The sequence below is a fragment of the Filicampus tigris genome, chromosome 6, assembly GCF_054856515.1.
Source record: "Filicampus tigris isolate MCC_2025a chromosome 6, RoL_Ftig_1.0, whole genome shotgun sequence".
Lineage (NCBI taxonomy): Eukaryota > Metazoa > Chordata > Actinopteri > Syngnathiformes > Syngnathidae > Filicampus > Filicampus tigris.
Genome location: NC_141222.1, coordinates 3,986,668 through 4,014,597, shown reverse-complemented (window position 1 = coordinate 4,014,597; position 27,930 = coordinate 3,986,668). Strand labels below are relative to the sequence as shown.

Here is a 27,930-nt window from a genome sequence, read left to right as displayed (position 1 = left end):
TCACAGATTGGTTTCATGAGGACCACACAATATTTTCTTTTTTTTTCCTTCCTGCACATTGATTAACATATTGTCTAATATAGCCACCCCTCCCCATATACTTGTAGAGATAGTAATTACCAGCCTGACTCTAATGTGCAATAGATCCTTCATTTAAACATGTACTATTTGGTTTGCAAAGGTGATAATCAGCTCCAGTTATTTTTACGTGAACTGTGGAATTTGCATAATTCATTGAAGAAGTCAGTAAACTGGAACACACAGCACTGCATTTGACACAGGCAGGTTGTTCCCGCATGCCCCTTTAAACGCTATGGCGACGTGACTTTATTTTACAGCTGTATGTGCCTTAACGATGGCCTAATGAGCAGCGCAAAGTCATTACGTAACTTTAAACATTTTTATCTGCAGTATATAGCTATATACAGTGCGTCCGTGTGTGTGCGTGTTAGAGAGAGGGGGAGAGAGTAAAAAAGGTGCAGCTCAGCTACTTGGTGGCAGCAGCTCCTCACCTTGAGTGCTTGTTTGGGGGGGGGGCGCGTCTGTGTGTGGGCTCAATCAAGCAGCACGATTACATTTTGAAACCCGATTGGCCATCGTCATACCTTTTATAAACGTATTCAAGGTGAACTACTCATGTTGACCACAGATTAGCAGTAAACGTAGGATTAAACTTGATATCTCACGTTTATCAATGTGAAAAGGAAACGCGCCGACTGAGTCAATTTCCTGCTTCCTGCCTGTCCCTTTTAAGGTCTGATTCAACACTTTTCCCCCTTTCTGTCATTTAAGCAACGGATTCAAGTAAATAAACATTGTCAAGATGAAGTTGGTGAATTATTTGTATAGATGCATTCTAATGTAATAGACTCTTATGAGGCAAGTCGGAATTTGCCTCCCCTAAGGGTAATAGAATTTTTTTTTGAAAAACGGACCATTTAGTCTGTAATTGTTGTTTTCATGAAAAGTAGAAACTATCATTATACTGTAGTTAGGTCTATTCAGCTCAACAATCAATGGCATACCTTTTATGATAAGCATGTTCAGATATTTCACGTATGGATATTTTGCTGTTTGGCGCAACCCTGTCAGGCACCTTAAAAAATGCATTAAAAATATTGCTGCATCTGAATAAATCTTTTACAAATACAAAAAAAAGTTAAATCGTATTTGAATGCTTGTTCAATTATACTATTGCTGTACTTAAAGTAAAAAGTTTGTTGAATCAAAAACATACATGCTTCTAGCTTTTTAGTTTACCATTTTAGTTCTATATGGTCTTTGCTTTATATTGATTTTCTACCTGTTGCTCCTAATTGGTTGGAACTATAATTATTATCTGTCTTAATATTCTGTTTTACAATGTAAATAGGACTGCTGTGGAACTAAAGGCAAAAGAAACATGTTACAGCGCTGTTGTCCATAATTAACCAGAATGAATGAATCATCAATTTCTTATGAAAAGCGCTGATAACAGATGTCACAGTCAAGATGGAGAGAGATGCCCCGGAGAATGAAAGGTACAAATTATTTACTGGTGTCCGTAAAGCATACCCAAAACTTTTTTTTATGGTGGTTGTGGTGTTTGTAGAAATTTCTTGTTGTTGTTTCCATAAAATAATTCAATAACAGGCTCCATGGGAAAGAGTCAGTGGGCAATGAGCCTCAATCACTCCCGAAGACCTCAGAAGTGTGGTACAGCACAACGCAGGAGGAAGAGCCCATTCAGATCTATGAATCGCTAGTACAGCTGTTTAAACAGGTCTGAACATATGAGTTGAAAAAATGCATAAAAGAGAATTTGATTACAATAAAACATTTGATTTGTTTACTGTGTGTACACTGTACAGAATGCCGTTATACAATGACTGGCAACGATATAGTCACTACATGCGCAATTTAGTGTTGATCTACAACTATAAGATTAAAAACCCGACCTGTATCCAAAATTGTATCCAATTGGATACCCTCCAGTTGATGATCTTATCATTTCAGTATGTAGCATCTTTATGACCATTTGCACAATAATTTGTATAAAAAACCTATACACAAATCACGGCTTTAAGACAACTGGTCAGATTATTTTCATTTTTCATTGAACCTCATTCATTTGTGGAAGTTGTCATAATAGTGTGTGATACATGCACACATGCCTTTGAATGTGTTTTACTTTAATATACTGTATGTCTGTATTATGTGGTTTGTATGTAAATAGGAGGGTTTACATGCCATGGAAATGTGGCAGAAAGCAGCACAAGAGGTGCAACAATTCCAGGAACTCTACCACAAGCCATTCACTGATGAAAAGCAAGCGGATGCCATGACACAGATGCTCAAGGTTTAACATCGTCTTTAGTATCATGCACTATGTGCACATCTGCCGTACATCTATCATACTGTAGAAAATAAGGGCAAGTGGTGCAATGACCAAGTTCCACCTGTGCAAAGTTCTTACTTTGTGTGTGTGTGTATGTACATGTGATCACGCACATACAGCTTGTATACGTAAATGTGTATACATCATTGTCCCAAAAACATTTGTCTCCTTTCTGATTTTTTTAGCACATTTATCACACTTAAATGTTTCAGCTCATCACTTTCATTAAATATCCAGCCTTAAAACCAACAATTTCCCCTTTTGTCACAGGATCAACTTGTTCAATTCACACAGCAGACATGTGAACTCAAAGGGATCGATCAAGAATTGCAAGTGGTAAGTTATTGGCAAAAGCTGTAGTGCATAGTTGACTTTGGAGACATTCAGTGGGTTCATGGAATCTATTTTAGACTCTAGAATTAGTAAAACACACACAATTTGTCTCGAATTTATAGAGGAATCATTTGGCAGGACATTACAGTTACACTGGGTGAAATCATGGCATGTAATTTCTTGTCCTATGCAGACCAACATACATCTCCAAATGACAGAGACAGAGCAGAATGAAGAGATAGAGGAGCTACACAGCCAACTCAGGTATAGTTGCAATCACAAGAAAAACAAGAACAAAGCACCAAAACTGCAATTTGGTTCTAATTTAGAATGTGGACCATTACTGAAATTGTTCACAAACGCAAGGTTGTGCTAATGTTCTGTGTGCCTTGTTGCAGGAAGTATAATTATGATCTGAAAAGTGCCACGGAAAAAAATCATGAAATGACCGAACAACTGGAATGTCTCGAGCGTCAGTTAAAAAAAAAGGTGAATAATACGCATTGTTCTTCTTCTTCTTATCTGGTAGTAAATGTACTTTGTTTGCTCACTTTGACAAGAGCATTTTTTTTATTTACATAGTGCTCTGTTATAAAATAGCATGAACAGGTATCACAAGCTCAATATTACGCATTTTCAGATTCATGCTAAATATTATACTTGACATCAGATACATCAAGAGCTGTGCAATAAAAACATCCAAAATACAACAGAGAAAAAAAGACCCACCCCCTCCCGCCCAGCATACACACATACATATATCCAGAAGCGCGCCTGGGCTCACACCCACACACAAGCACACGAAACACACAACCTGATAAACTGTTTTGAAAAAACACATGGCAATGCACAGAGGAACCATATGAGGAAATAGTACCCAAGAGGAGCTCATCCACGGTGAGAGGAATGACAGCCCACGGCCACAGGGAGCGCCACTATTTTACTCCATACGCCACCATCACAGAGACCCCTAATCCAGATTAACCGGGGTAGGCCCTAAACATAGTGCAGAGGCCCCCGGTCACCCGGACCTAAGGAGCCTCCAGGAGGACGCCCCCCGTGGGAAGGTCATTCACACCACCCGGCGGGGAGGCCCCCCATGAGGAAACACTGGATCTAAAAGCTAAAAACAACAAAGACAAAAAAATAAAAGATACAAATAAAAGAACTAAAAAAAAAACATATAAAAAGACTGTATATACACATACACACACATCCAACCATCATCCTAACCACGCAGACCCCTCAAGGGTCACGGGCGTGCTGGAGCCTATCGCAGCTGTCTTCGGGCAGTAGGCAGGGTACACCCCGAATTGGTTTCCAGCCTATGGTAGGGCACACACAGACAAACAAACATTCACACTCTCAATCACATTTAGGGACAATTTAGGGTGACCGATCAACCTACCATGAATGTTTTTGGAATGTGGGAGGAAACCGGAGTTCCTGGAGAAAAACCCACGCAGGCACAAGGAGAACATGCAACCTCTGAACTTTGAGGCGGACACGCTAACCAGTCGACCACCGTGCCGCCATATATATACATAAATATAAAACAAATATAATTTGGTTACAAAGACAAAGGAGAAAAGAGTTGCATGTCGTAATTGTTTTCAAGAAAATGGATAATTTTCAGCCGCATTATTGTATTACAGTGCTTTATCTTTTGGGTGAAATGTTGTATACAACTATTATGTTCTTTGTTGTGATTTGTTAGCTTGTACAAATTTCCCTGTTTAGGAGGAGGATGTAGCGGAAGCTCAATGCCGTGAGGAAAAAACACTCCAACAGCTTCAGTCAGTCCTCAGACAGCAAGAAACAAAGTGAGCATGTAGCAAACTGCTGCCTCCCCTGCAAACCTCTCATACCAGTTTCTCTCTTATGGATTAAAAAAAAAAAAAAAAATCAGAAAATAGTTTCATTCACCGGAGAATTGAACATAGGTTCCCTGTGTTTATACCTGCCTAGACTAAAAGCTGGGTCAGAGAATGCCACGGAGGAACAAACTGTCTTGGACACAAAGATTGCTACCCTCCAGGACCATTGTTCTCCCCTTGAGCAGAACACGTACGAGGTTCTGTACAAAGTCCATGGGTGTGTGCAGGTGGCTGAGCCTATGGTAGTCCAGAAGCATGACGTGGTTAAGGTCTGCCTTTGTCTCTCTCTTTTGAACTTTTTTTGTCTTCTAAGCAATGTTTTTGTGTGTGTGTTTTTTTCCCCCTTTCAGGCCCTTCTAAGAGAGAGGCAGAAGACAGTGGATTTGGAGAACAAAGATAAGGCCATCCAACAGTTAATCCAGGAAGCTGCTATCCGCACCAGGAAAGAGGTATACCTTGAAAAAATTGTATAGTATTCTGGTAAAGAAAGAAAAATATGCAATGGTCAGTGAAATAACTGAAACAACACACACACACAATATATATATATATATATATATATATATATATATATATATATATATATCCATCCATCCATCCATTATCTCCCGCTTATCCGAAGTCGGGTCGCGGAGGCAGCAGCTTCAGCAGACTTCCCTCTCCCCAGCAACATCCTCCAGCTCTTCCGGAAGGATCCCAAGGCGTTCCCAGGCAAGCCGGGAGACATAGTCTCTCCAGCGTGTTCTGGGTCGTCCTCGGGGTCTCCTGCCGGTGGGACATGCCCGGAACACCTCACCAGGGAGACGTCCAGGAGGCATCCTAATCAGATGCCCGAGCCACCTCAACTGGCTCCTCTCGATGCGGAGGAGCAGCGGCTCGACTCTGAGTCCCTCCCGGATGGCCGAACTTCTCACCCTATCTCTAAGGGAGAGCCCGGACACCCTGCGAAGGAAACCCATTTCGGCCGCTTGTATCCGAGATCTTGTTCTTTCGGTCATGACCCACAGCTCATGACCATAGGTGAGAGTAGGAACGTAGATCGACCGGTAAATTGAGAGCTTCGCCTTTCGGCTAAGCTCCTTCTTCACCACGACAGACCGATACAGGGTCCGCATCACAGCAGACGCTGCACCGATCCGCCTGTCGATCTTCCGTTCCATCTTACCCTCACTCGTGAACAAGACCCCAAGATACTTGAACTCCTCCACTTGGGGCAGAATCTCATCCCCGACCCGGAGAGGGCACGCCACCCTTTTCCGACTGAGGACCATGGTCTCAGATTTGGAGGTGCTGATCTTCATTCCAACCGTTTCACACTCGGCTGCGAACCGCTCCAGCGAGAGTTGGAGATCGCGGCTTGAAGAAGCCAACAGTACCACATCATCTGCAAAAAGCAGAGATGCAATACTGAGGCCACCAAACCGGACCCCCTCGACACCTCGGCTGCGCCTAGAAATTCTGTCCATAAAGGTTATGAACAGAATCGGTGACAAAGGGCAGCCTTGGCGGAGTCCAACCCCCACAGGAAACGAATCCGACTTACTGCCGGCAATTCGGACCAAACTCTGGCATCGGTGGTACAGGGACCGGACAGCCCTTATCAGGGGGCTCGGTACCCCGTACTCCCGAAGCACCCCCCACAGAACTCCCCGAGGGACACGGTCGAACGCCTTCTCCAAGTCCACAAAACACATGTAGACCGGTTGGGCAAACTCCCATGCACCCTCGAGGACCCTGCTGAGGGTGTAGAGCTGGTCTACTGTTCCACGGCCAGGACGAAAACCACATTGCTCCTCCTGAATCCGGGATTCGACCATCCGACGGACCCTCCTCTCCAGCACCCCTGAATAGACCTTGCCGGGGAGGCTGAGGAGTGTGATCCCTCTGTAATTGGAGCACACCCTCCGGTCCCCCTTCTTAAAAAGGGGGACCACCACCCCGGTCTGCCAATCCAGAGGCACTGTCCCCGATGTCCACGCAATGTTGAAGAGACGTGTCAACCATGACAGCCCCTCAACATCCAGAGCCTTTATGAACTCCGGGCGGATCTCATCCACCCCCGGGGCTTTGCCACCGAGGAGCTTTTTGACTACCTCGGTGACTTCAACCCCAGAGATAGGAGAGCCCACCTCAGAGTCTCCAGGCTCTGCTTCCTCAGTGGAAGGCGTGTCGGTGGAATTGAGGAGGTCTTCGAAGTACTCTCCCCACCGACCCACAACGTCCCGAGTTGAGGTCAGCAGCACCCCATCTCCACTATAAACAGTGTTAATGGTGCACTGCTTCCCCCTCCTGACGCCGGATGGTGGACCAGAATTTCCTCAAAGCCGTCCGGAAGTCATTTTCCATGGCCTCCCCGAACTCCTCCCACACCCGGGTTTTTGCCTCAGCAACCGCCAGAGCTGCATTCCGCTTGGCCAGCCGGTACCCGTCAACTGCCTCCGGGGTCGCGCAGGCCAAAAAGGCCCGATAGGACTCCTTCTTCAGCTGGACAGCATCCCTTACCGCTGGTGGACACCAGCGGGTTCGGGGATTGCCGCCACGACAGGCACCGACCACCTTGCGGCCACAGCTCCGATCGGCCGCCTCAACAATGGAGGCACGAAACATGGTCCACTCGGACTCGATGTCCCCCGCCTCCCCCGGGACGTGGGAAAAGTTCTGCCGGAGGTGGGAGTTGAAACTCCTTCTGACAGGGGATTCTGCCAGACGTTCCCAGCAAACCCTCACAATACGTTTGGGTCTGCCAGGTCAGACCGGCATCTTCCCCCACCATCGGAGCCAACTCACCACCAGATGGTGATCAGTTGACAGCTCCGCCCCTCTCTTCACCCGAGTGTCCAAAACATGCGGCCGCAAGTCCGATGATACGACTACAAAGTCGATCATCGAACTGCGGCCTAGGGTATCCTGGTGCCAAGTGCACATATGGACACCCTTATGCTTGAACATGGTGTTCGTTATGGACAATCCGTGATGAGCACAGAAGTCCAGTAACCGAACACCGCTCGGGTTCAGATCGGGGGGGCCGTTCCTCCCAATCACACCTCTCCAGGTCTCACTGTCATTGCCCACGTGAGCATTGAAGTCCCCCAGCAGAACGATGGAGTCCCCAGGTGGAGCGCCCTCCAGCACACCCTCCAAGGACTCCAAAAAGGGTGGGTACTCTGCGCTGCCGTTTGGTGCATAAGCACAAACAACAGTCAGGACCCGTCCCCCCACCCTCAGGCGGAGGGAGGCTACCCTCTCGTCCACCGGGGTAAACCCCAATGTACAGGCGCCAAGCCGGGGGGCAATAAGTATGCCCACACCTGCTCGGCGCCTCTCACCCTGGGCAACTCCAGAGTGGAAGAGTGTCCAACCCCTCTCGAGAGGACTGGGACCAGAACCCAAGCTGTGCGTGGAGGTGAGCCCGACCATATCTAATCGGAACCTCTCAGCCTCACACACCAGCTCAGGCTCCTTCCCTGCCAGAGAGGTGACATTCCATGTCCCAAGAGCTAGTTTTTGCTGCCGGGGATCGGACCGCCAAGGTCCCCGTCTTCCGCCGCCGCCCAGCTCACACGGCACCCGACCCCTTTGGCCCCTCCCACCAGTGGTGAGCCCATGGGAAGGGGGACCCACGTGTCCTTTTCGGGCTGAGCCCGGCCGGGCCCCATGGGTGCAGGCCCGGCCACCAGGCGCTCGCCATCGAGCCCCACCTCCAGGCCTGGCTCCAGAAGGGGGCCCCGGTGACCCGCGTCTGGGCGAGGGAAAACGTGGTCCGTTAATTTTACTCATCATAAGGGGTCATTTTGAGCCGTGCTTAGTCTGGTCCCTCACCTAGGACCTGTTTGCCATGGGTGACCCTACCAGGGGCATTAAGCCCCAGACAACGTAGCTCCTAGGATCATTGGGGCGCGCAAACCCCTCCACCACGATAAGGTGACGGCTCACGGGGGGATATATATATGTTACATATATATATATATATATATATATATATATATATTACATATATATAATATATATATACCATTATATATGTATAATATATATATATAATATATATATATATATTATACATATATATAATGGTATATATATATTATATATATGTAATATATATACCATTATATATATATATATATATATATAAATATATATATATATATATATAATGGTATATATATTACATATATAATATATATATACCAATATATATATGTATAATATATATATACCAATATATATATGTATAATATATATATATAATATATATATACATATATATACATATACACATATACATACATACATATATATATATATATATATATATATATATATATATATATATATATATATATACATATATACAATTCAATTATGAAAATCAGACATTCCTTTAACTAAATAAAAATAGATATTGGATATTGAAACTGGGCTGGTTTCTTCTTTCTTCAATGTAACATTTAGTCGCACAACCTTTTGAGGGAACCTTATTCTTTCTGTACCTGTCAATGAGACCTCTGCAAAAGTCGATAGGTATTTTGATTTGCTCCTCGTCAGCAAGCGCGTACAGCATTCTCAGGTTTGAAGAGCGTCTTCTCCAAGACTGCATGTTTCCATACTTTGCAATAGTTCAATAAGATTCACCAGGGGTGTCCAACTCTCGCATGTTTTAGATGTCTCCCTCCTTCAACACACCTGACTCAAATGATCAGCTCATCAGCAAGCTCTGAGACACCAGATAATGATCCTGATCATTTGAATCAGGTGTGTTGAGGAAGGAAACATGTAAAACATGCTGGATAGGGGCCATCGAGGACCAGAGTCGGGACACCCCTGCCCTAGACCAACAAAGCTCTCAGATGCAGGTCTCGGGTTATTCAACAGGATAAAGACCAAAATGGAAAGCTGAAAACACTCACGGGTGGCTAAGAACAAAACACTGAACTATTCAGACGTGGCCTTCTACAAAGTAGGAGCCCTGAACCATATTGAACGGTGAAGGCACTTTTCAAACCTCAGACAGCTGGCCAATACGAGTTGGCCAAAATATAGGGAACATCATTTGATTGCAGGCATTGTCTTGTCACGCAACATTAATCATCTGACAGTGAACTATGACTTGTATATTTACCAGGTAGATAATGTGCGAGAGCAGTACAACGCTGAACTCCATCAAATAGTAGAGGAGCTGTCTACTTTGCAAATGGTAAAACCATTGGAGATCCCTCTCACTCTCTACTCATCTGGTATTCCACCCAGTAAGGAACCTCTAGACTGGTCTGGCCTTATTCTCTTGTTGTGATTCACTCCACCTGTCTCCAGGATTGCGCAATGAAAGAGTCTCAGATTGAGCGGTGCAAGCATGAGAAAAAAGCTCTTGAGAAGGAACTGGAGAAGGTGCTTCCCATGGAACAGAAGTTGGACGATTTTGGAGGAAAAAGGTTTTGTGCTTGGGCTCAGGCAAGTTTGGCATTTTTGTTTTTTGTGTTTGTTTCAGGTGACAAAGTACCGAGCAGAACAAGACCGTGAAAAGATCAATGCCCTTCACCAGAAGTGCCTAGATGCAGAGAGGATAAGGGACGAAATGAGCGCCACACTGCAAAGTGCTCAAAGCAAAATGAAAAAGTTTCAAATTGAGTGAGGGACACTTTTTTTTTTTTTTTTAATTCAATTCTTACCCCTTGCTTCAAACTACACGATGCCAAGTCATCGGTTGTCCTTTCCTCCATCTCCAGCAGCAATGAAGAGCTGTCGCGCAGCCAAGAGGAAATACATCGTCTGCAGATTAGCTTGGCTGCAGCCCAGAAGGACTGTGACCTTATCAGCGAGGAGCGACTCCAGCTACAACAGGAGAACTCGCAGCTCCGCAGGGAGATTGATGAGCTGAATAGAAGAACTTCGATGATCCAAAATAAGACCAAAAATCAGGTATGTTCAACTTTTTAAAGGAAAGACACAAAAACAGTGCAAAGAAAGTTGAATCTTTCGACTGCATGGTTCACTCAGTAAAATATAGCAGAGAATTTCTCCCCTTTTTAGAAAGCTTCAAATCCAACAAAGAGAGACAAAGACTTTTAAAATATGTTACAGGTTAAACTGTACACCCGCATCTGCTTCAGATTTGAACTTAACACTGCCCAACCATAAACAAGTCATGCACAAAGAAATCAGGAAAAATGAATTAGTGAAATTGTGGTTGACAGACGCCCGTGTTCTGATTGTAAAAATGCGAGCAACTTCATTTTTGTGCAACGGCAAGTCTAGTCTACCGTGTTTGGGACCACAATGCGCCTCACCGGGCGTTTCGGCACATGTAGCTCCTGTGCCCCCGACGCATCTGACGATTTGGTCACAGAAAGTAGACTGCGCTTGGCTTAAAAATGGGTGCACCTTAATTTTTCACATCACATACACAGCTTACCTGTTTTCTCAAGCTGAGCTATGATTGGTCGTTACCTGAGCCCTGAGCAACTGTGATGTCATTTTAAGTCGACAGAAGTGACAAAATGGACGCCCCCTTGAATGCCTTTTTCCTATAAAGACTTAGTTACAAATATCCAGCGACAGTTTTCCTGTGCTTTTTAAAAACAATTTTTTACATTTATTGTCTTTTCTTTTTGCTTAGACTATTTTATTTAACAGTGATATCACAATGTATCTATTAATCGGATTTCCTGCTACCATATAATTTTTCATTATTGATGGCTGATTTTTTTTTTAACTGAATATGTGATATTGTTGTATTGTTCATTACTTGATTCAATAAAGTTAATTAAAAAAATGGCCGCCCTCTGAGATGGCTACAAACGGGTGGATTAACTCTTATTCCACAATATTATTTATCAGAATGCCTTGTTTCAACTATTGGGCCTGCATAGAACATATTCTTTAAAAAAAAAAATGTTTGTGTTGACTTCCACTTTATTTAAGCAGCCTTGCAGTCACGAGTTAAGTTCTTTGTGTAGCATTTAGCCTCAACTACAGAATTATTCAGCATTTCCAAACAATTTCTGACGGGAATGCATTTTTCATTCACTAACAATTATTAGAACCAAAGTTATTGCAACCTTTCCGTTTGAATGTAAGAAACCTTCACCTTTTGGTGTCCATACTCAGTTATTGCAGATGGAGCAAGAGTTCAAATTGAAGGAGCAGACACTGAACGCGCAAATGATGGTGCTGGAGGAGAGGAGCCGCAATTTAAATGCTGAGCGAATGCACCTCCTCGTAGCACAGCAGAAAAGTATCCAACGCTCAAAGGATGAGGCAACAAACATGACAAAGGCTTTTGAAGCCAGAATTCAACATCTCACGTAAGAACTGAACTGGCCTATTAATTGAATTCATCATTTATTGGTTAGACTCCAGAAATGTGCCAGTTTGGGCACAAAAACAAAGTCATTCATTACTTGTAATGGGACAAACTTTTCAACAAACCACTGAGTTTTTATTTATCCCATGCTTCATTTCAATGATGTCTTCGAGATTTTGGATGTGAATAAGTGACGCAATATGCCACCCTTTTGGCCTATTTCATATGGAACAGATCTATTACACACTGCTGACAAACTCAAACACAAAATAAAGGTTGAAAGCTGTGTTTACTGTTGACTTGCCTGTAATTGTGCCATGCTACATTTTAGGACAGCGATGAATCAACACAAACAGCGATTACATGAACTGGAACATCAGCTCAGAAATAACCAAGACACTATGACTGAGGTTTGTGCAACACACAAATAAAACCTTTCATCTGCAATGGACTCTTCCACGTTCTGTTAACGTTTCACGTTTGTTAACTTCTGGTCGGCATGTAAATGCGTAGTGACAACATGGGAAATGTGTTCAAACTCCAAACCGAGTTCGCACTGAACATAACGGCACACTGCACTTTTGGCTGGAAAGAAAGTAAAAACTTTGGATGCCATTTTGACCATGAAACGTACTAACACTGAACTATTGAACACAGCAGGTACACTTGGGCTCCACATTCAGCCTGGGAAATTTAATTGGGGAGGCCCCAATGCAAGCCAATGAAGGCCAACATTTTTTTGTTGCTCCTGCCCGCTGCATTCCGAGGCCGCAAATACAAACCAATAACCACAAAAATGATGAGACCTAAAATTAGTGACAGGAATTTTAGGCCTCATCATTTTTGTGCAATAAACTAAAGAGCGAGGCATGACGTTGCCCTTCAAAGAATTTTAGGATGTCATGTTGATGGCTGTCTCCTCCTCCTCCAAGACGAGCGCCACCTCCTCATCTCCATGACTGGGGTCACCCAGTCCCTCAATATCCCGTATATATGACAAAACCAACCCCGGGGCTCGTAATGGAAGTAAGCACACGCAGTTGCGTAAGTAGTAAAGTATTAGTGTCACATTTTGAAGCGTGTCCACAGCGGGTTTGAATAGTAAATTAGCCAGCTAATGATCCTTAAAAAGCTTCTGCCGTTAGCATCTCTCCCGCGGCGGTGTCAATCATGGACACTTTTTGGGGGAGGGCGGAGGGTTGCGGCCGGACCGGCAAAAAAGGGTCAAGTGCCCTGCTCTGGCAATCTGTGTGAAAAAGATCGCATTGTGAAAATTAAAAAAATAAAAATGAAAAATCCAAAATTGGACATAAGTGTTTTTCACAGGACAGCGCCGAAATGCAAAAAAAACCAGAAATTGACCATGTTTGGACGCTTCCACCCGACAGCAACAATATAATATAAAATGAGTTTTTAATCTAAATGTAAAAACCTAGAGAAACATAAAAGAGAATTTAAATGAACTGAAAGTGTTTTGATGAAGCCGTAATTCAGCTGAAAGTCTCTCCCCCTCTCTCTCGCACACATGCGTACACACACCCACAAACACACATGGACACTTTAAATGCCTTTAAATGTGGCCTCAAGAATGACGTTGTCACCCTCCAGTAGCTCTCCTACTTTTATGTGTGCAGTATGAGAGTCAGCTAGCAGAGTATCAAGAGAAGTCAGTTTGCCTTCAGAGGCGAATCAGCCATGCTGAGAAAAGGGCTGCCATTGCCGCACAACAGGGACGCCATCCACAGAGTACAAATACGGTATGCTGCATGAGCATGCACCCTAACATTAATTATACCCTTGCATGTGATCTTTTGCCATCATATATGGCGGGTTTAAAATTAAATAATTATAATGTATGATGAATTCACCTTGATGCCAATGATTATTTTATCCACAGCTGTCGGTATTGAAATCCCAGCGAATGAAGAACTTTGAGGCTGCATAATGAAGATTGTGACTGCTCTGTTTTTTTTTCTTCAATTCTCACTGCATGCTTGCTATTTTGCACCTTGCTGCTGTAAAACTGGAAGTCCCCCATGTGAACTCACACGCTCAAAACAATATGATTGACCACCATTAAAATACAGTGTTTTTATGAATGACACATCTGTTATTTTGAAATTATTTCATATAAACTTTCGGACATTAGTCCATCCAACATTCTTCACTCAGCAAGGTCAATTCTGCGGGGGCAGTAGTCTGACTGATGTCCAGACCTTCTTGGCCTAAGCCACCTTCTCCAGTTCCACCGAGTCAACACACATAGTATAGGCAAGTGTTACGGGTCCCAAAGACTTGGAATCCCAGATAACAAAAAGATTTTGACTGTCTAAACTCCTGAAAAAAACAGGTAAATGTGGAGAAGGAGTGAAGACACGAAGCGCTTTCTTTCCATCCCAAACTTCCTCTGTTTATTACAGCAAATGAATAAATCAATTCACAAGTGCCATAATACTTGACAAAATTAAGTTTTCCTTATTCTACAACTTCTCATCTTCAATCGTTATTCGTACATCGGTATTTATACTGGCTTCTGAAATACACAGAGTCAAATTGTCCATACTGTGGTTTCACATCATCAAATAAATGAGCAAGGTAAAAAAAACATTGTTAATCAAGAAGACTTAGTCCTATCTTGAAAAGTATTACACTGTGAAGGCTTTTCCCTACAACACTGGCTAACAAACGTTTATAATTCACTTAACACCTCTACACAAAACAGTCACAACTTTGTATTTTTGACACATTTTGCACATATCAACATCACAATCATGTTGGGAGCTTTAGCGCAGTTAGCAATGCTGCCAGAGCGTTCAATCAAGTTTCAGTTAACATCGAGCAGTTAATAAGCCTCGTGCACCGCGCGTGCTTAACGATGTTGAGCTTGTTAACACAGGCCGCAAAAGATACTTACTCTACATCCATCATATTCACGTAACAAAGTGTTTAACTTGTCAAACTTTCGACTAAAGGTACTTTCTAAACATTACTAACCTGAACAACACAGGTAAACGTGGAGTGAAGACACGAACCGCTTTCTTTCCATCCCAAATTTCCTCTGAAGGGAGGGGGAGTAAATTCCCTCACTTAACTAGTAACCTGTGCCCAACACTTGACAACAATGGTTCCGTTCGTTGTTTCCTATCCACAGTTATCAAAATTTATTTGAAAAAATATGTTTTCATTTACATTTTCTTGTAAAATAAATTCTGAGTACAAAATATGCTCTTATTAACAAAACAATTGAGACCACATGTTTTTGATCGTATTAGTCCAATCATGGTCATTTATTCCAGCGCTGTCTGCGTGTCAGCCGACTGGTTGTCTTCAAGAAGCGTTTTTTCCTCAGCGGGCCCGGCGCTGCCGGGCTGGCTGGCAAGGCCGTTGTTCTGAAGGGCAGCCTCTTCTTCCTGCTCTTGATAATACTGGACTGTTTTTGACTTAAAGCACCCCAGCTTTGTAGAAAAAAGTGAAAAAGACAAATCTGAGTAGAATCAACCACTCACTTGGAGTGACATTCAGAAAAGAGCCAATCATCACTCACCTTATACATGATGATGGTAACGAGAATCAGAAGCAAAAGTCCAAGTCCAGTTCCAGTTAAAATTATGAACTGTTTATCAGGTGAAATGATGAACTCAACATGAACTTCAGTCTGTTGACAGGCAAAATACAGGATATATGATTTGAAGTTATTACGGTACTTGAAAAATGATTCGGGGGCTTTTTTTTTCTGTAAAATGTGTATGGCAAAACGTACCAATTTCTTTGTGGGATTGCTCACTTTCCACATGTCATCCCTCGTTTCATGTGCCAGTCCTTTATTCTTTGCGTCATCGTTGGAACATTTGGACAATATTGCCAAGTCAGCACAGTCGAAAGCAGTCATTGGAGCCAGATTGAGTTGAACATACCTCTTGTTCGTGAGAAGAAACCAGCACATATCGTTGTTTGTCGTAATCAATGTGTATCAAGCTTTGGAACTTAACATCTGCACTTTCTCCGGTATACCTTTTCAGAAACGCCTTATTCTGCAAAGCAGGAGTTTATCAGTTGCCACTGCCAGATTACATACATTTAGCATTGCTTGTCTGTCTGTGTGAGTGCATGCAGGAACTGAGTACTTACCTGCGAACGCTCTTCAAGATCACTAAATTGTACGTCTCCAGACAATATAAACACAGTGGAAGATTTTTTTTCCAGCATGACTGCATCACACTCAATGATTTTGCAGTGTTTTTCTGGTGAACAATACTAAAATAAATGAAGAGATGAATAAATACATCTATGCAATTTAACATCATTTGTAATTGTACAACTGTGATACTTATTTGACTTACTTCAGAATGAATTGCAGTAATGCTTTTGCACTGAGTTTTGTTCTTGAGAAAGCAGAGAAGACCGAATGGTGATTGATGAAAATGGCAGTGTGCAGACAGCTTTCAGTTGTATGGCAGAATTAGGAAAGTTACCTGTTGCACACTGACTTGATAATTTTCCATTTCAAAGTTGTATTGGAGTTTAGTTGGAAAGCTCAGAGACACGTTGACAGGAAAAGCTTTCCAGCCCGGGTTATCCACCTGCCACGAGTGAGTGGATTCTAAATGAAGACTTGGAAAGGAGATTGGTATCGTGGCGCATATATGCTAAAAGTATGTGGAAATTGAAGTGTAACCGCTCACCTGCATCTCTAAAGATATCAAGTTGCCATTACCAAGTGCCGATAGTAAATAATTCGATTTTAGCTGTCTTAATTTGCATGGCACAGAGCTTATTGTCGAATAAACATGTCCCAGAGGCATCTTATGTTTCAATAGAGGACCACCTAAAATGATTGATTTCACCTTATATATGATGGACATTCTTTTTGGCTCCGTGTCCTCTTCTGTGAAGTTCACATAAGTGGTGGTGTCCTCTTTCCTAAAAACAACAACAAAAACAACAAAACAATTACAGTACCAAAGTTTGGAAACACATTCTAATTCATTCCTTTTTTTTTCATTATTTAAAAAATTCCTGAAATGGAGCTTAGTACTGAAGTCATCAACATTTTTTCATAATGTTGATGACTTCAGTACTAAGCTCCATTTCAGGAATTTTTTAAATAATGAAAAAAAAAGGAATGAATTAGAATTATTTGGTAAACGAAAAAAGGTTAATCAAAATAGAATATGTTTTCTGATTTATCTTATTCAAAGTAAGTCCCCTTTGCCCTGATAACAGCTTTGCACATCTTGGTATTTGCTCAGTCAGCTTTTTGATGTGGATGATGCTTTACGACCATGAATGACTTTCACTTCACAGCTTTGCATCACTGATAGTAAATATGGCTGAAAAAGACTGGAATTTCAATATATGTATGGGAAAAACAATTGTCTCACAATATAACAATCCTGTTCACGAGGACTTACACTGTTATTGCCATTTTTATTTCAAATTGTACTGGGAGCATCTTGGTCTGCTCAGACATGGTGGAGTTGTTGTTATCACTGAAAATACAAAACAGGCAAATATTTTTCAAGTGTCAGAAAATATTAAAACATGAGTAAAACCATAGCAATGAGTCAACGACATCTACCTTTTTCCAATGACACTAATTGCAATAGTGTCATTCCACTGATACTCGGTACTGACGTGGAAAGAGCTCTGAAACGTTGCCTTCACACGCAGGAAAAATGAATGATGTTAAAGAAGCAGAGGACATCAATTCCACTTCTTGCATGTTAACATGTTGTTTCAGTATAGTACTCAAGTAGCGCTTCAAGAAAAGTAAGTGCAAGCGGATATACAAGTAAGTTTGGTTTAATGGGCTAAATCAGGGATGGGCAACTTAAATGCTGTAAGGGGGCACAATTTTTCATCTGGGTGCCACATAGGACCACACAATACCTAACAAAATGTGTTACAAAAATGTCACTTAAAATGTGGCCAGAATACTTGCATACAAGCAACATAAGTGCTCTTAATATATTATATTGGTAATAATACATTTTTCAATGCATGAATTAAAGATCTACTATCCTAACCTAACAACAAAGGGTCTAAAGCAAACAAGATTTTTTTTTCCCAGTGGAAAGGGCTCTCTTGCATAAAAATGGGCATTCGAGGATGGCACAAAACTGCTGAACAACAAATGACCATTTAATGCAAGAAGGATATCCTCGTTTTTGTGGAAAATGTAGACTGAATAATTATCAGCATATTTTGTAGAATTTTTAGAGCTTTGTTAAAAAATAAATAAATAACATATATATATATATATATATATATTTTTTTTTTTTTGGGGGAGTGGGGGTGGTTAAATCAAGGGGTCACATGGAGCGCTTCTTTAAAGGGAAGTCAACCCAAACATATATTTTTTTCTATGTACGCTCACTAGTTGAAACAAGGCATGATAAATATTGCGTTTGTGGAATAAGAGTCAATCCACCCGTTTTTAGTCATCTCTCATTTTGTCACTTTTGTCCACTGAAAATGACATCACAGTGTCTCAGGGCTCAAGTAACCCAATCACAGCTACCTGTTTTCTGAAGCTGAGCCATGATTGGTCGTTATCCGAGCCCTGAGACACTGTGGTGTCATTTTCAGTGGACAGAAGTGACAAAATGGCCAGCCCCTGAGCTGGCTAAAAGCGGGTGGATTTTGCTGCTTAACTCACATTCCACACACACAATATTAATCAGAATGCCTTGTCTCAACTTGTGGGCCTGCAAAGAAAATATTCTGGAAAAAAAATATGTTTGGGTTGACTTCCGCTTTAAGTGAGCCCATAGACATTACAATGTGGTTCAGTGTAGCTGGCTAGTGTGTCATGAGGTCGTGTGGTAAAGTAGAACTCACGTTTGATCTGCTGCGATACACAGGAAGGCTGACGCCACATATCGTTTTGTCAATCACTCCTTCGAGGTCATCGCAATTGTGGAAAGTTCGCTTTGAGGCCTGCGTCATAACACAAAATAATAACTCGGAACATTCTTTACTTTCTCTAAATTAAGCAGAGTAGTGTGTATTTTGAAATAGAGGAACAAGATTCAGTTTGTCCTCAGCTTGGCGCTATCAGTGCCAAATCTAACTTTAATTCAAAAAAAAAAAGTTTTAGTGAGCTTGCATATGTTAGTTAGCCACAAGTCATACATTTTTTCCCAACTTTTTTTTTTCACATATGGATATTTTGTGTGACAAAATCAGGTATACATAAGAAAATGAGTGTATTGTGATCAATATTTTACCAGTAATACAATTCTTGGAATTACCTGTGTAATAATCTGAAACATCCTGGAGTAGGAGAGGCCTGTGGGGTAATGCATGGTCAGGCTGGTGTTGTAAGAGTCGTCACCATGATTGGCTATTGTAATTGAAATATTAAAGTAATTTTCTTCAGCCACCAGTAATGTTGGAGTCCTAAAGGATACCAGTATATATTTTATTTTCAGAAATATGCTGTGCTGCGCTTGCAAGGTATTGAGTACTTACAGGAATTTGAAGTCCACTTCAATTTCAGCAATACAGGTGTCATTCTTTTTACACTTTCTTTCAAAAGGAACCTGCAAGTATAGTTTGAAATTATTAGTACATACTCGTGCATCCTAAAACCAAAACCTTCATGACCGATGTCGCAACTCGCACCTCGACGACAGCTTGTGTTTTGCCATCCGCATTGAGGACAGCATCTGCACTCTGACTGTCCACCTGGGAGAAGTTTAATTTGATGCTGATCGGTGACAGCGTGTCCTTCACACATTGCTATGAGGGGGAAAAAGAACAACTGAAACATAGTAGACCACAAATGCTTGTTTTGGAGTATTTTCAGAACATGTGTGTGTGTCTGTTGCATAAACATATTCATACTGGCATGTAGATGGGGTACATGAAGCATGTTTTGTTTTCCAGCAGTTCATAAGTGGAAGTAAGATTCCTTGATTTCCTGTCACGTTGACTGAAGAAACCTCGGTGTGATTGTCTCATCGCATCCACATTAAGCATGTAGGAAATGTTTAGTCCTAACTTCATAGATCCTGCAAAGACACGCTTTAGGGTTACAGTGCATCCGCAAAGTGTTACCAGCGCTTTATCCACATTTTATGTTCAAACGTTATTCCAAAAAGAGAATAAATGATTTGTTTCCCCTAAGATTTTTGCACACATCACCACATAGTCATGTGAAAAAAATAATCTCAATGTGTTTAAAATAATAAATCATGTGAATCTACACATTTACAGCCTTTGTTTAACACTTTATTGATGGTAAACATGACAGCCTCAAGTCTTATTGAATGAGATGCAACAATCTTGTTTGGGCAGTTTCACCCATTTTCACAGCCATTTTCAGATCACCCAAGAGATCTTCAGATTTTGGGGGGACAGTGCTGCACTGGCCAGGCTACTTCCTGATTCATGGACGATGGCAAGAAGATGGATGGTGCCATCATTATCGGGGAAACGGTTCTGTGGATGCTGCATCAATGTGAATAATAAACTCCTAATCCTATAGTTTGACCTTCATCCTGAACCTCACCAAAATGGATTCTTCCTCGACCCAAGCCCCACCCTTCTAAAATGTTAGGTGGAAAGCAGTTACTGTATATATTTTTTGTGTGATCCTGATAAGCTTATCTGCCTTTCTATTTGCTGTTTACAATGCCAAAATGACTGCTGTGAAATCAGGTAGAGTAATTAAAACAACAAAGCTAGCGCTGGAGTTTTGCATATTGGAGTTGAATTGGGCATCATTCTTACCTGCTTTACTCTTCGTTGTTTCTACTATTTCAAAGCAAACTTGTAAGTCAACCATTGTTAAAATGATGTCTGTGTTGGCCGAGCAGTCAATTTGGTCAATGCTTATCTCCTTTGGCAGAAAAGACAGACGAGCTATGGCATTAACAATGGGCCTGGACCTGGAAAACATTGAAGATAGTATGATACTTTTATTAAGGCCATAAACAATGTTCAGATTTGGGAACAGCGACATGCGGTGAGGTTCATGACTGGTGAGGCACTACTCCTCTGGAATCTGATGTAAAAACATGAGACCAAAATAGAAGATTAGCCTATATATGTTTTTTTCTTTTCATATTGAGATTTCAATTGAATTTTTGAATACTAATAATTGTTTTCAAAGCCATTTTGTCACTTCTGTCAACTGAAGATGACATTGAAGTTTCTCAGGGCTTAGATAACGACCAATCATGGCTCAGCCTCAGAAAACAAGTGAGCCATGATTGGTCGTATGTATGAATGTAATCATTGGTTGGCTGGTTGTTGTTGCGTTCACTCTGCCCATGCAGGAGAGGGACAGGGCAGCATTGCCTCCCCTGCCTCCCCTGACCGCACACTCGAGTTGGGGAAGTGGTAGTGGTTGTTAATATATATACACCTATATACTGTATATAGGTGGCGTCACATATATTTCAAACAAGGCATGCGGGAAGTAATTCGGTCAAGTAAGAAGCGGGTTGTCAGCATTAGCCTAGCAAAAATGATGTTTTGCGAGGGATTGTATTGCGGAATCCTGGGCTGCAGAGAACACCAAGATTTCTGTTGATACCCGACAGGATGTTATTTTCCTCGTTTTGCATGCGGCACCAGCCGATTCATTTAGTTGACTTGTGGACTGTGCACTTCTGTCATTCAGATGTCGCTGCACACGCTGAAGAAAAGCTTTTTTTTTTCAAGGCATTAAAGTAAGAAATGGGAAAAAAATTAAAATAAATCCCACTGGAAGTATTCTTTGCTTTTCTGGTGTTTGAATCACAAATCTGAAAATCGATAATAATGATTTATTTGAAAAATAGCATGTGTTTCTAGTATAGGAATGCAGGTTTTCATAGTACATACAGTATAGAATATTCATTCACACCTTAAGACAACAGCTGCTCCATAGGATCCAACTACAATGTCTGGTAGCGCGTCATCTCCAAGGTCTATGTTTCCATTTATGGCCTGTCCGAAGAATCTTATGCCAGGTTTTATTTCTCGTCCCATGATTCTCTGGATTGGAAGAAACATTTCTGGTATGTATATGCACTGTACACTCATTGGCCACTAGGTCGTTGGCATTCGGAACATTGAGATCCAATACAACAGCATCATCATCAGCAACAGTATCAAAGATTTTACCTTTACAAAGTTGCATTGACACTGTCAGAGCATTATTCTTATACAGTGTCACGCCACCATCCCTTAGTTGAAAACTTTTTTTTTTTTAAATTACCGGTATTATTATTTTTGTAACTTTATTTATTTATTTTTTTTCATTTCAGGTTCCCACGGAGCCAGGGCTGAGCTGGCTGGTGGCCGAGGAGTAGGCCCCGCCATGGTGGCTGCTACGGAGCGGAGCGCTGGCTGAGCTACCCTCAGTGGGTTTTATAAAAAGAGCCGGAAGGCTCGCCACAAGCTCATGGGGCATCTCGCCTCCGTTGCCGGGGGCGGGCCTGGAACCTGGAAGGGATGCCGACACGGGGTGTCTTGAGCAACCCAGGCACTGGAAAGAGACACACAGGCCAGAGAAACCCATTTTGCTGACGAATGACAAATGACGGGACACCGTTTAAAATAGACAGACTGACAAATGACGGCAATGGGTTTTCATCCGTCGATGTAATCGTCACTAACCGCATCCGTCACTGACTTTCAGACCATTAGTTCGTCATTGGTGGATGCCCATTTATCTGACGTTTTTTGGGGGGGGCCACCTGACGGACCAACGAACTTCTGACGGACTAGCAGACAGACTTAAATGATGGACTGACTGACGGATTGAAGGACTGATGATTTCAATTCAGTTTGTCACAAAAAATGATGGACTGACGAATGAAAGATGGGTACCATGGCCGCTGACAGTAGACGAATGACGGACCAGTAATATATAGTAAAATGCCCACCTCTGATAAAATGTTTAAATAAATAAACAACATCATACTCACCACAGATGGCTCCTGTCTGTCTGTGTATGCTAACTGTTCCACTCATACATAACTACCTTGAAAGCGCCCCTCCCCCCAAAATTCCGGATTGAAACATGCAACATAGCAAAGCACTGATAATGGTTGAACTAGCCTCATAAAGTCTCGCTTTCCTTGAAAAGTGGAAGTGAAAAGTGAAACTCGTCACTAGGACCGCGGGATGGCTTTTTGCAGGTGAATCTACAATCTGATTGGCTAAAAGAAGGGCCAATGATATCGATAGTGTACGCGTGGTCAATGCCTGCACTCGAGGTCCTGAAGGCGTTGGACAAATTAACGTGCATGGCAACACATCGAAGCTGAAATCTGATTGGACAAAAAAAAGTAACTCACAAACGATTAGGAGCCGCACGGCCAACACACACGCTATGAAATGAAGACAAAAGACTGTTGGAAATAAATGATTACCACTTGATTCAAGTTGTAAATGTACTGTAGGTCTGTGCTTCTAATACTGTAATGTTTGGGCCTGCAGAGAAGGCTTTGAAGGCCGTGACGAAACACCACTGGGGGCTGAGAAAATAATTTAGAAATATATTTATGATGTCAAATAAAATGCTGGAGGGGCTTAATGGGGCTACACATACTTTACTTTCTGATGGGGGAATAGCCATCTTAGCCCAGATGCAGTGCCATCCCAGAATGCATGGATGAATTTGTAGTGGTTCAGAATTAGCTGTTAGCACTCTATGCTATGTTTAAAACTTTAAAAAAAGCACAAAAATTATGCAATTAAAAAAAAAATCCATCAAAAAATTATCGAACCGTTACACTCAATCGAACCGTGAATTTTGTGTATCATTGCACCCCTAGTTATTTGACTTGTAGTCCATTTATGTTAGAGTGTTATTCCATCTGTCTCACCTGACTATAAACACTGCGTATCCCTTGGTATCTGTCACCAAAGTAGATGTACACTGCCCCAGCATTAGCATCCTCAAGAGGGGCTCCAACTGCAACATCTCGCAGACCGTCTCCATTTAGATCTGCAAGAGTAGCTATGCTGGTACCAAATCTTCCCATGGACAGTTCGCTGACATTTATTCCGCTTTTCAGCTGCATCTGCAGAAAACAACCGCTTAAGCATATTCATTGATTCATTATTTCCCAGTAACCTCCATTCAGTTCTCATCCCGTCCCACCTCTTCAGTCAGCGTGTAGACGTAGAGCCGTCCCTCAGATTTCTCCTGAGGCCGGTAAAACTGTGGTGCTCCCACCAGGAGAAAGTCAGTGTTACCATCGTAGTCCACGTCTACGGTACAAAGGTCTGCCCCAAAATAGGAGCCAATCTGAACATTTTGGGGAACAAACATTTCGTTTATATAGTTCATACTGTTACTTTTCTTTATGCATAATAAAAAGCTGCAGTTGTTTGAATGCACGGCCGGCTACATAACTCGCAATGGGAGAGCTTGCAGTTTACCTGCCAAGGTCATGCACACACCCAGCAAGTCCAGTTTTGTTTCCGCAATTTCAAGCATGGCGTACTAGGGCAAAATGCGCCCAGACTGCCCTAATTTTTAATGCAAATGAGGCTTGCCGCTAGGATTGGCCATGAAAAGAAAGACTACTTCCATCCCACAGCGGCACACAAAGGAGCAAATGCCCCGTTGTGCCCAATTTTACCTGTGCAAAGTCTAGCAAAATACCAAAAGAAAGAAAACTCCACCCATGCGTACAGTTAGGCTGTGGTTCGCGCTTGGCACGAAAGTAGGGCCCAAGATGTTAAACAATTAAGCATGTTTCAAAAATGTCTTCTGTAAGGTGAAATCACTAAAGTTGATTGCATGCATAATCCATGACTTTGTACAATATATTGTATGAGTTTTACCGACCTGCTCCCCATTTATTCTTTGGGCTACACTCCAGCTGTTCCCGTTGTGTGTGAAGATTACAACTTGTCCTACATGCTCAAATCTTGGTGCACCCGTGAAATATAGCGGCACCTCGTTCACCTGTCCCACAGAAACAGAGTATCCTACAAGAAAATACACTTTAGAGGTTATACATCACAGGAATGTCATCTAAAGGTTCGAATGGAATAAATACATATGTATGTGTTGATAGTCTGTCAGGCCTAAATCCTCATTTACTCTTCTACTTTTTAAATCTGTGAATCTTTAAATTGTTCAGTGTTACAGGGAAGTTGGATCGGTCCTAAGTGAGTGGCGAGCTACGCCATGGATTCATCACCACTCAATCACATGGCTGACACATGGAGACAACCATATAAAAAATAGTATATATATATATATATATATATATATATATATATATATATATCCATCCATCCATTATCTGTACCGCTTCTCCTCACAAGGGTCGCGGGGCGTGCTGGAGCCTATCCCAGCTGTCTTTGGGCAGTAGGCGGGGGACACCCTGAACTGGTTGCCAGCCAATCGCAGGGCACACAGAGACAAACATCCGCACTCACAATCACACCTAGGGGCAATTTAGAGTATCCAATCAACTTACCATGCATGTTTTTGGAATGTGGGAGGAAACCGGAGTGCCCGGAGAAAACCCACGCAGGCACGGGGAGAACATGCAAACTCCACACAGGGAGGCCGGAGCCGGGATCGAACCCACGACCTCTGAACTGTGAGGCGGACGTGCTAACCAGTCGACCACCGTGCCGCATATATATATATACATATATATATATATATATATATATATATATATATATATATATATATATATATATATATATATATATATATATATATATATATATATATATATATTTTTTTTTTTATGTATATACATATTTATGTATATACATATAAATATATTATATTGTGCTGGTGGGGGGTGAAGGAACAACAGAGATCAAGGGCTGTTGAATTGGCCTGTGATTATGAAGGTTCCACAAGAAAAGGATCTAAGGAAGTTACAACCACACGTGGATGCTGATGTGTTTCACTAGTATTCATCCTGCTAAAGGATAAAGAAAGAAATAATACCCATGTAAGAGTCCATCTGCATTTGTGAATCTTCAATCTGTGCCTCATTTTGATCTTGACGCTCGTATAGAGCACCACGCCAGCTGTTTGAGCCCACTGAACCCAGAATCAAGGTGTCCTGGGGAATCACAAGCATTACATTTGATCTTGGAGCAGGTTATGGTTGAATGGTAACTCCCAAAAATCTCTGGTGGGACAGCAAGAATGTCAGAGTGACAATTAGAAATGCTTTCCAACTAAACTATGTTAAAAGAGGAAGACAAGTCCAAACTTTTTATTTGAATTCATTTTTTAAATAATACTTGTGCGCCCTCACTAGTTTAAACATTGTGATTAATATTGCACTTGTGCAACATGAATTAAGCAGAAAATTCTCAGGGGGTGGCCATTTTGACACTTGCCGTCGACTGAAAATGACATCCCAGTTGCTCAGGGCTCAGCTCACCTGTTTTCTGGGTAAGATGAGCCCTTAGGCGCCGTGATGTCGTTTTCAGTTGCTAGCATCTGTCAGTACAAGTCAAAATAGCCGCCCCTGCGGTGGATTTTTCTGCTTAATTCATCTTCTACAAATGCAATACTAAGCAGAATACCATGTTAAGACAATTGGGACACATAGAACATACGAGTGTAAAGAACGTTTTGGCTGGACTTAAAACGGAAGTCAACTCATACACATTTTTTTCAAGAACATGTTCCCAGCAGGCCCACTAGTTGAAACACGACATTCTGATTAGTTTTGCGTTTGTGGAATATAAGTTAAGCAGCAAAATGCACTCGTTTTTAGCCATCTACGGGGGCGGCCATTTTGTCTTCTGTTGACTGAAAATGACATCACAACTGCTCACGATGACCAATCACGGCTCAGATTCACAAAACAGGTCAGCCGTGATTGGTCGTTGTGAGCAGTTCCGCTTCCGCTTTAAAGGTTGCTTACCTTGTAGAATGCAGTACTGAATCCTCTCTGCGACATTTCATTGGTCATGTCTTGGGCCCGAGCCACTTTGGTTTCTCCTTCTATGTTAAAGATGTGCTTTTGAAGGTCTTCCAGTAATCCTGTGAGCCCTTCATAATTCTCAATTTTAAAGGCATACTTGTCCTTCGGGTCTGAAGCGATAGCCTTAACTTCATTCAGGCTTTCAATTTTGACCTGAAACCACAGCAAAATGACATAGCTGATTTCTCTGATTAACGTGACTCAGTTCACCGTGTGCAATGTTAGTTCAAATTTAGTATGAGGTTGATCGGCTGAGCAGTAAATTGTTTTCACTGTTCTCAACAATAAACTGAATTTCTGTCACCCCAATGACGAATCGGATGATGCGTTTTTCAGTATAGGTGTTGATAATCATATTTGCATCTTCATCCGTGTCACTCGGATTTCCATCAGTGATCAGGACCAGAACTTTCATTGCATCAGATGAGGCACCTGCATCTTTATTCTCAAAGAGATCTGTCCTGTTGGAAAAAGAGGTACAAATTGTATTTCTGTTCAGAATTCCCCATAGAATATTATTTGTCAACTGTATTTAAAATTCATATAAATACAGTAAAATTGTAATCACAGGTACTACAATCTTCTTTTTTCACTTTCGAATTAATCCTGTTCAGGGATCACCACAGCAAATCAAGCTCTCCTAGCTCTTCCTGTCCTCTGCATCTTCCGCTCGTCATCCAACTATCTACAAGTCTTTCCTCACTACTTAGAGTACATACAGTGCATCAGGAAAGTATTCACAGCCCTTCAGTTTTTCCACATTTTATTACAGCCTCATCCCAAGAAATTCATTTTCTCCTCAAAACAAAAAAACATTAATGACAATGTGAATTTTGATTTTATTTATTTATTTTTAAATTTTTGCCAATTTATTAAAAATCCAAACTAAAACATCACATGTACATACAGAAATTATTCATTGCCTTTGCTTTACACTTTTTATGAATATGATGCCACAAGCATGGCATACCTCCCCTTGGACAGTTTTGACCAGACGCTGCTAAAGGTACAAAGCGCTAAACGGATGCTCAGAGGGGATTGAGCTTTCTCCGGTGCCGGTCCTTCTCTTTGGAATGACCTCCTGCTAAATGTTAGGCAATCTACACTGTCCATTTTCAA

General features: G+C 41.9%; 2 protein-coding genes across 2 annotated transcripts in view; one reads left to right on the top strand and one right to left on the bottom strand.

The window, feature by feature from the left end:
* The first annotated feature begins 869 nt into the window (after positions 1 to 869).
* Positions 870 to 14,119, top strand: LOC147145504 (sodium channel and clathrin linker 1-like). The gene is made up of 18 exons (XM_086032750.1): positions 870 to 906; positions 1,373 to 1,520; positions 1,633 to 1,762; positions 2,216 to 2,338; positions 2,648 to 2,713; positions 2,904 to 2,974; positions 3,109 to 3,199; positions 4,451 to 4,533; positions 4,679 to 4,856; positions 4,938 to 5,036; positions 9,713 to 9,784; positions 9,901 to 9,975; positions 10,076 to 10,215; positions 10,314 to 10,506; positions 11,695 to 11,891; positions 12,222 to 12,300; positions 13,525 to 13,647; positions 14,063 to 14,119. Exons 2-18 carry the CDS (start codon positions 1,492 to 1,494, stop codon positions 14,117 to 14,119), a joined length of 1,806 nt encoding a protein of 601 aa, XP_085888876.1. The 5' UTR covers positions 870 to 906; positions 1,373 to 1,491.
* Positions 14,120 to 14,280: 161 nt separating this feature from the next.
* Positions 14,281 to 27,930, bottom strand: part of LOC147145503 (integrin alpha-M) — a 31,148-nt gene continuing 17,498 nt past the window's right edge. Inside the window, exons 8-30 of the mRNA XM_086034164.1 lie at positions 27,116 to 27,272; positions 26,752 to 26,964; positions 25,818 to 25,935; positions 24,687 to 24,829; positions 23,994 to 24,140; positions 23,716 to 23,913; positions 21,747 to 21,877; positions 20,627 to 20,784; positions 19,739 to 19,905; positions 19,517 to 19,633; positions 19,364 to 19,434; positions 19,144 to 19,291; positions 18,731 to 18,829; positions 17,469 to 17,548; positions 17,302 to 17,379; positions 16,735 to 16,810; positions 16,363 to 16,470; positions 16,231 to 16,272; positions 16,019 to 16,144; positions 15,805 to 15,921; positions 15,651 to 15,716; positions 15,435 to 15,545; positions 14,281 to 15,345 (exon numbers count right to left, since the gene is read on the bottom strand). Of these exons, the coding sequence (XP_085890290.1) occupies positions 15,178 to 15,345; positions 15,435 to 15,545; positions 15,651 to 15,716; positions 15,805 to 15,921; positions 16,019 to 16,144; positions 16,231 to 16,272; positions 16,363 to 16,470; positions 16,735 to 16,810; positions 17,302 to 17,379; positions 17,469 to 17,548; positions 18,731 to 18,829; positions 19,144 to 19,291; positions 19,364 to 19,434; positions 19,517 to 19,633; positions 19,739 to 19,905; positions 20,627 to 20,784; positions 21,747 to 21,877; positions 23,716 to 23,913; positions 23,994 to 24,140; positions 24,687 to 24,829; positions 25,818 to 25,935; positions 26,752 to 26,964; positions 27,116 to 27,272 (2,839 nt within the window). The 3' untranslated portion in view covers positions 14,281 to 15,177. The remainder of the gene's footprint in view (positions 15,346 to 15,434; positions 15,546 to 15,650; positions 15,717 to 15,804; positions 15,922 to 16,018; positions 16,145 to 16,230; positions 16,273 to 16,362; positions 16,471 to 16,734; positions 16,811 to 17,301; positions 17,380 to 17,468; positions 17,549 to 18,730; positions 18,830 to 19,143; positions 19,292 to 19,363; positions 19,435 to 19,516; positions 19,634 to 19,738; positions 19,906 to 20,626; positions 20,785 to 21,746; positions 21,878 to 23,715; positions 23,914 to 23,993; positions 24,141 to 24,686; positions 24,830 to 25,817; positions 25,936 to 26,751; positions 26,965 to 27,115; positions 27,273 to 27,930) is intronic.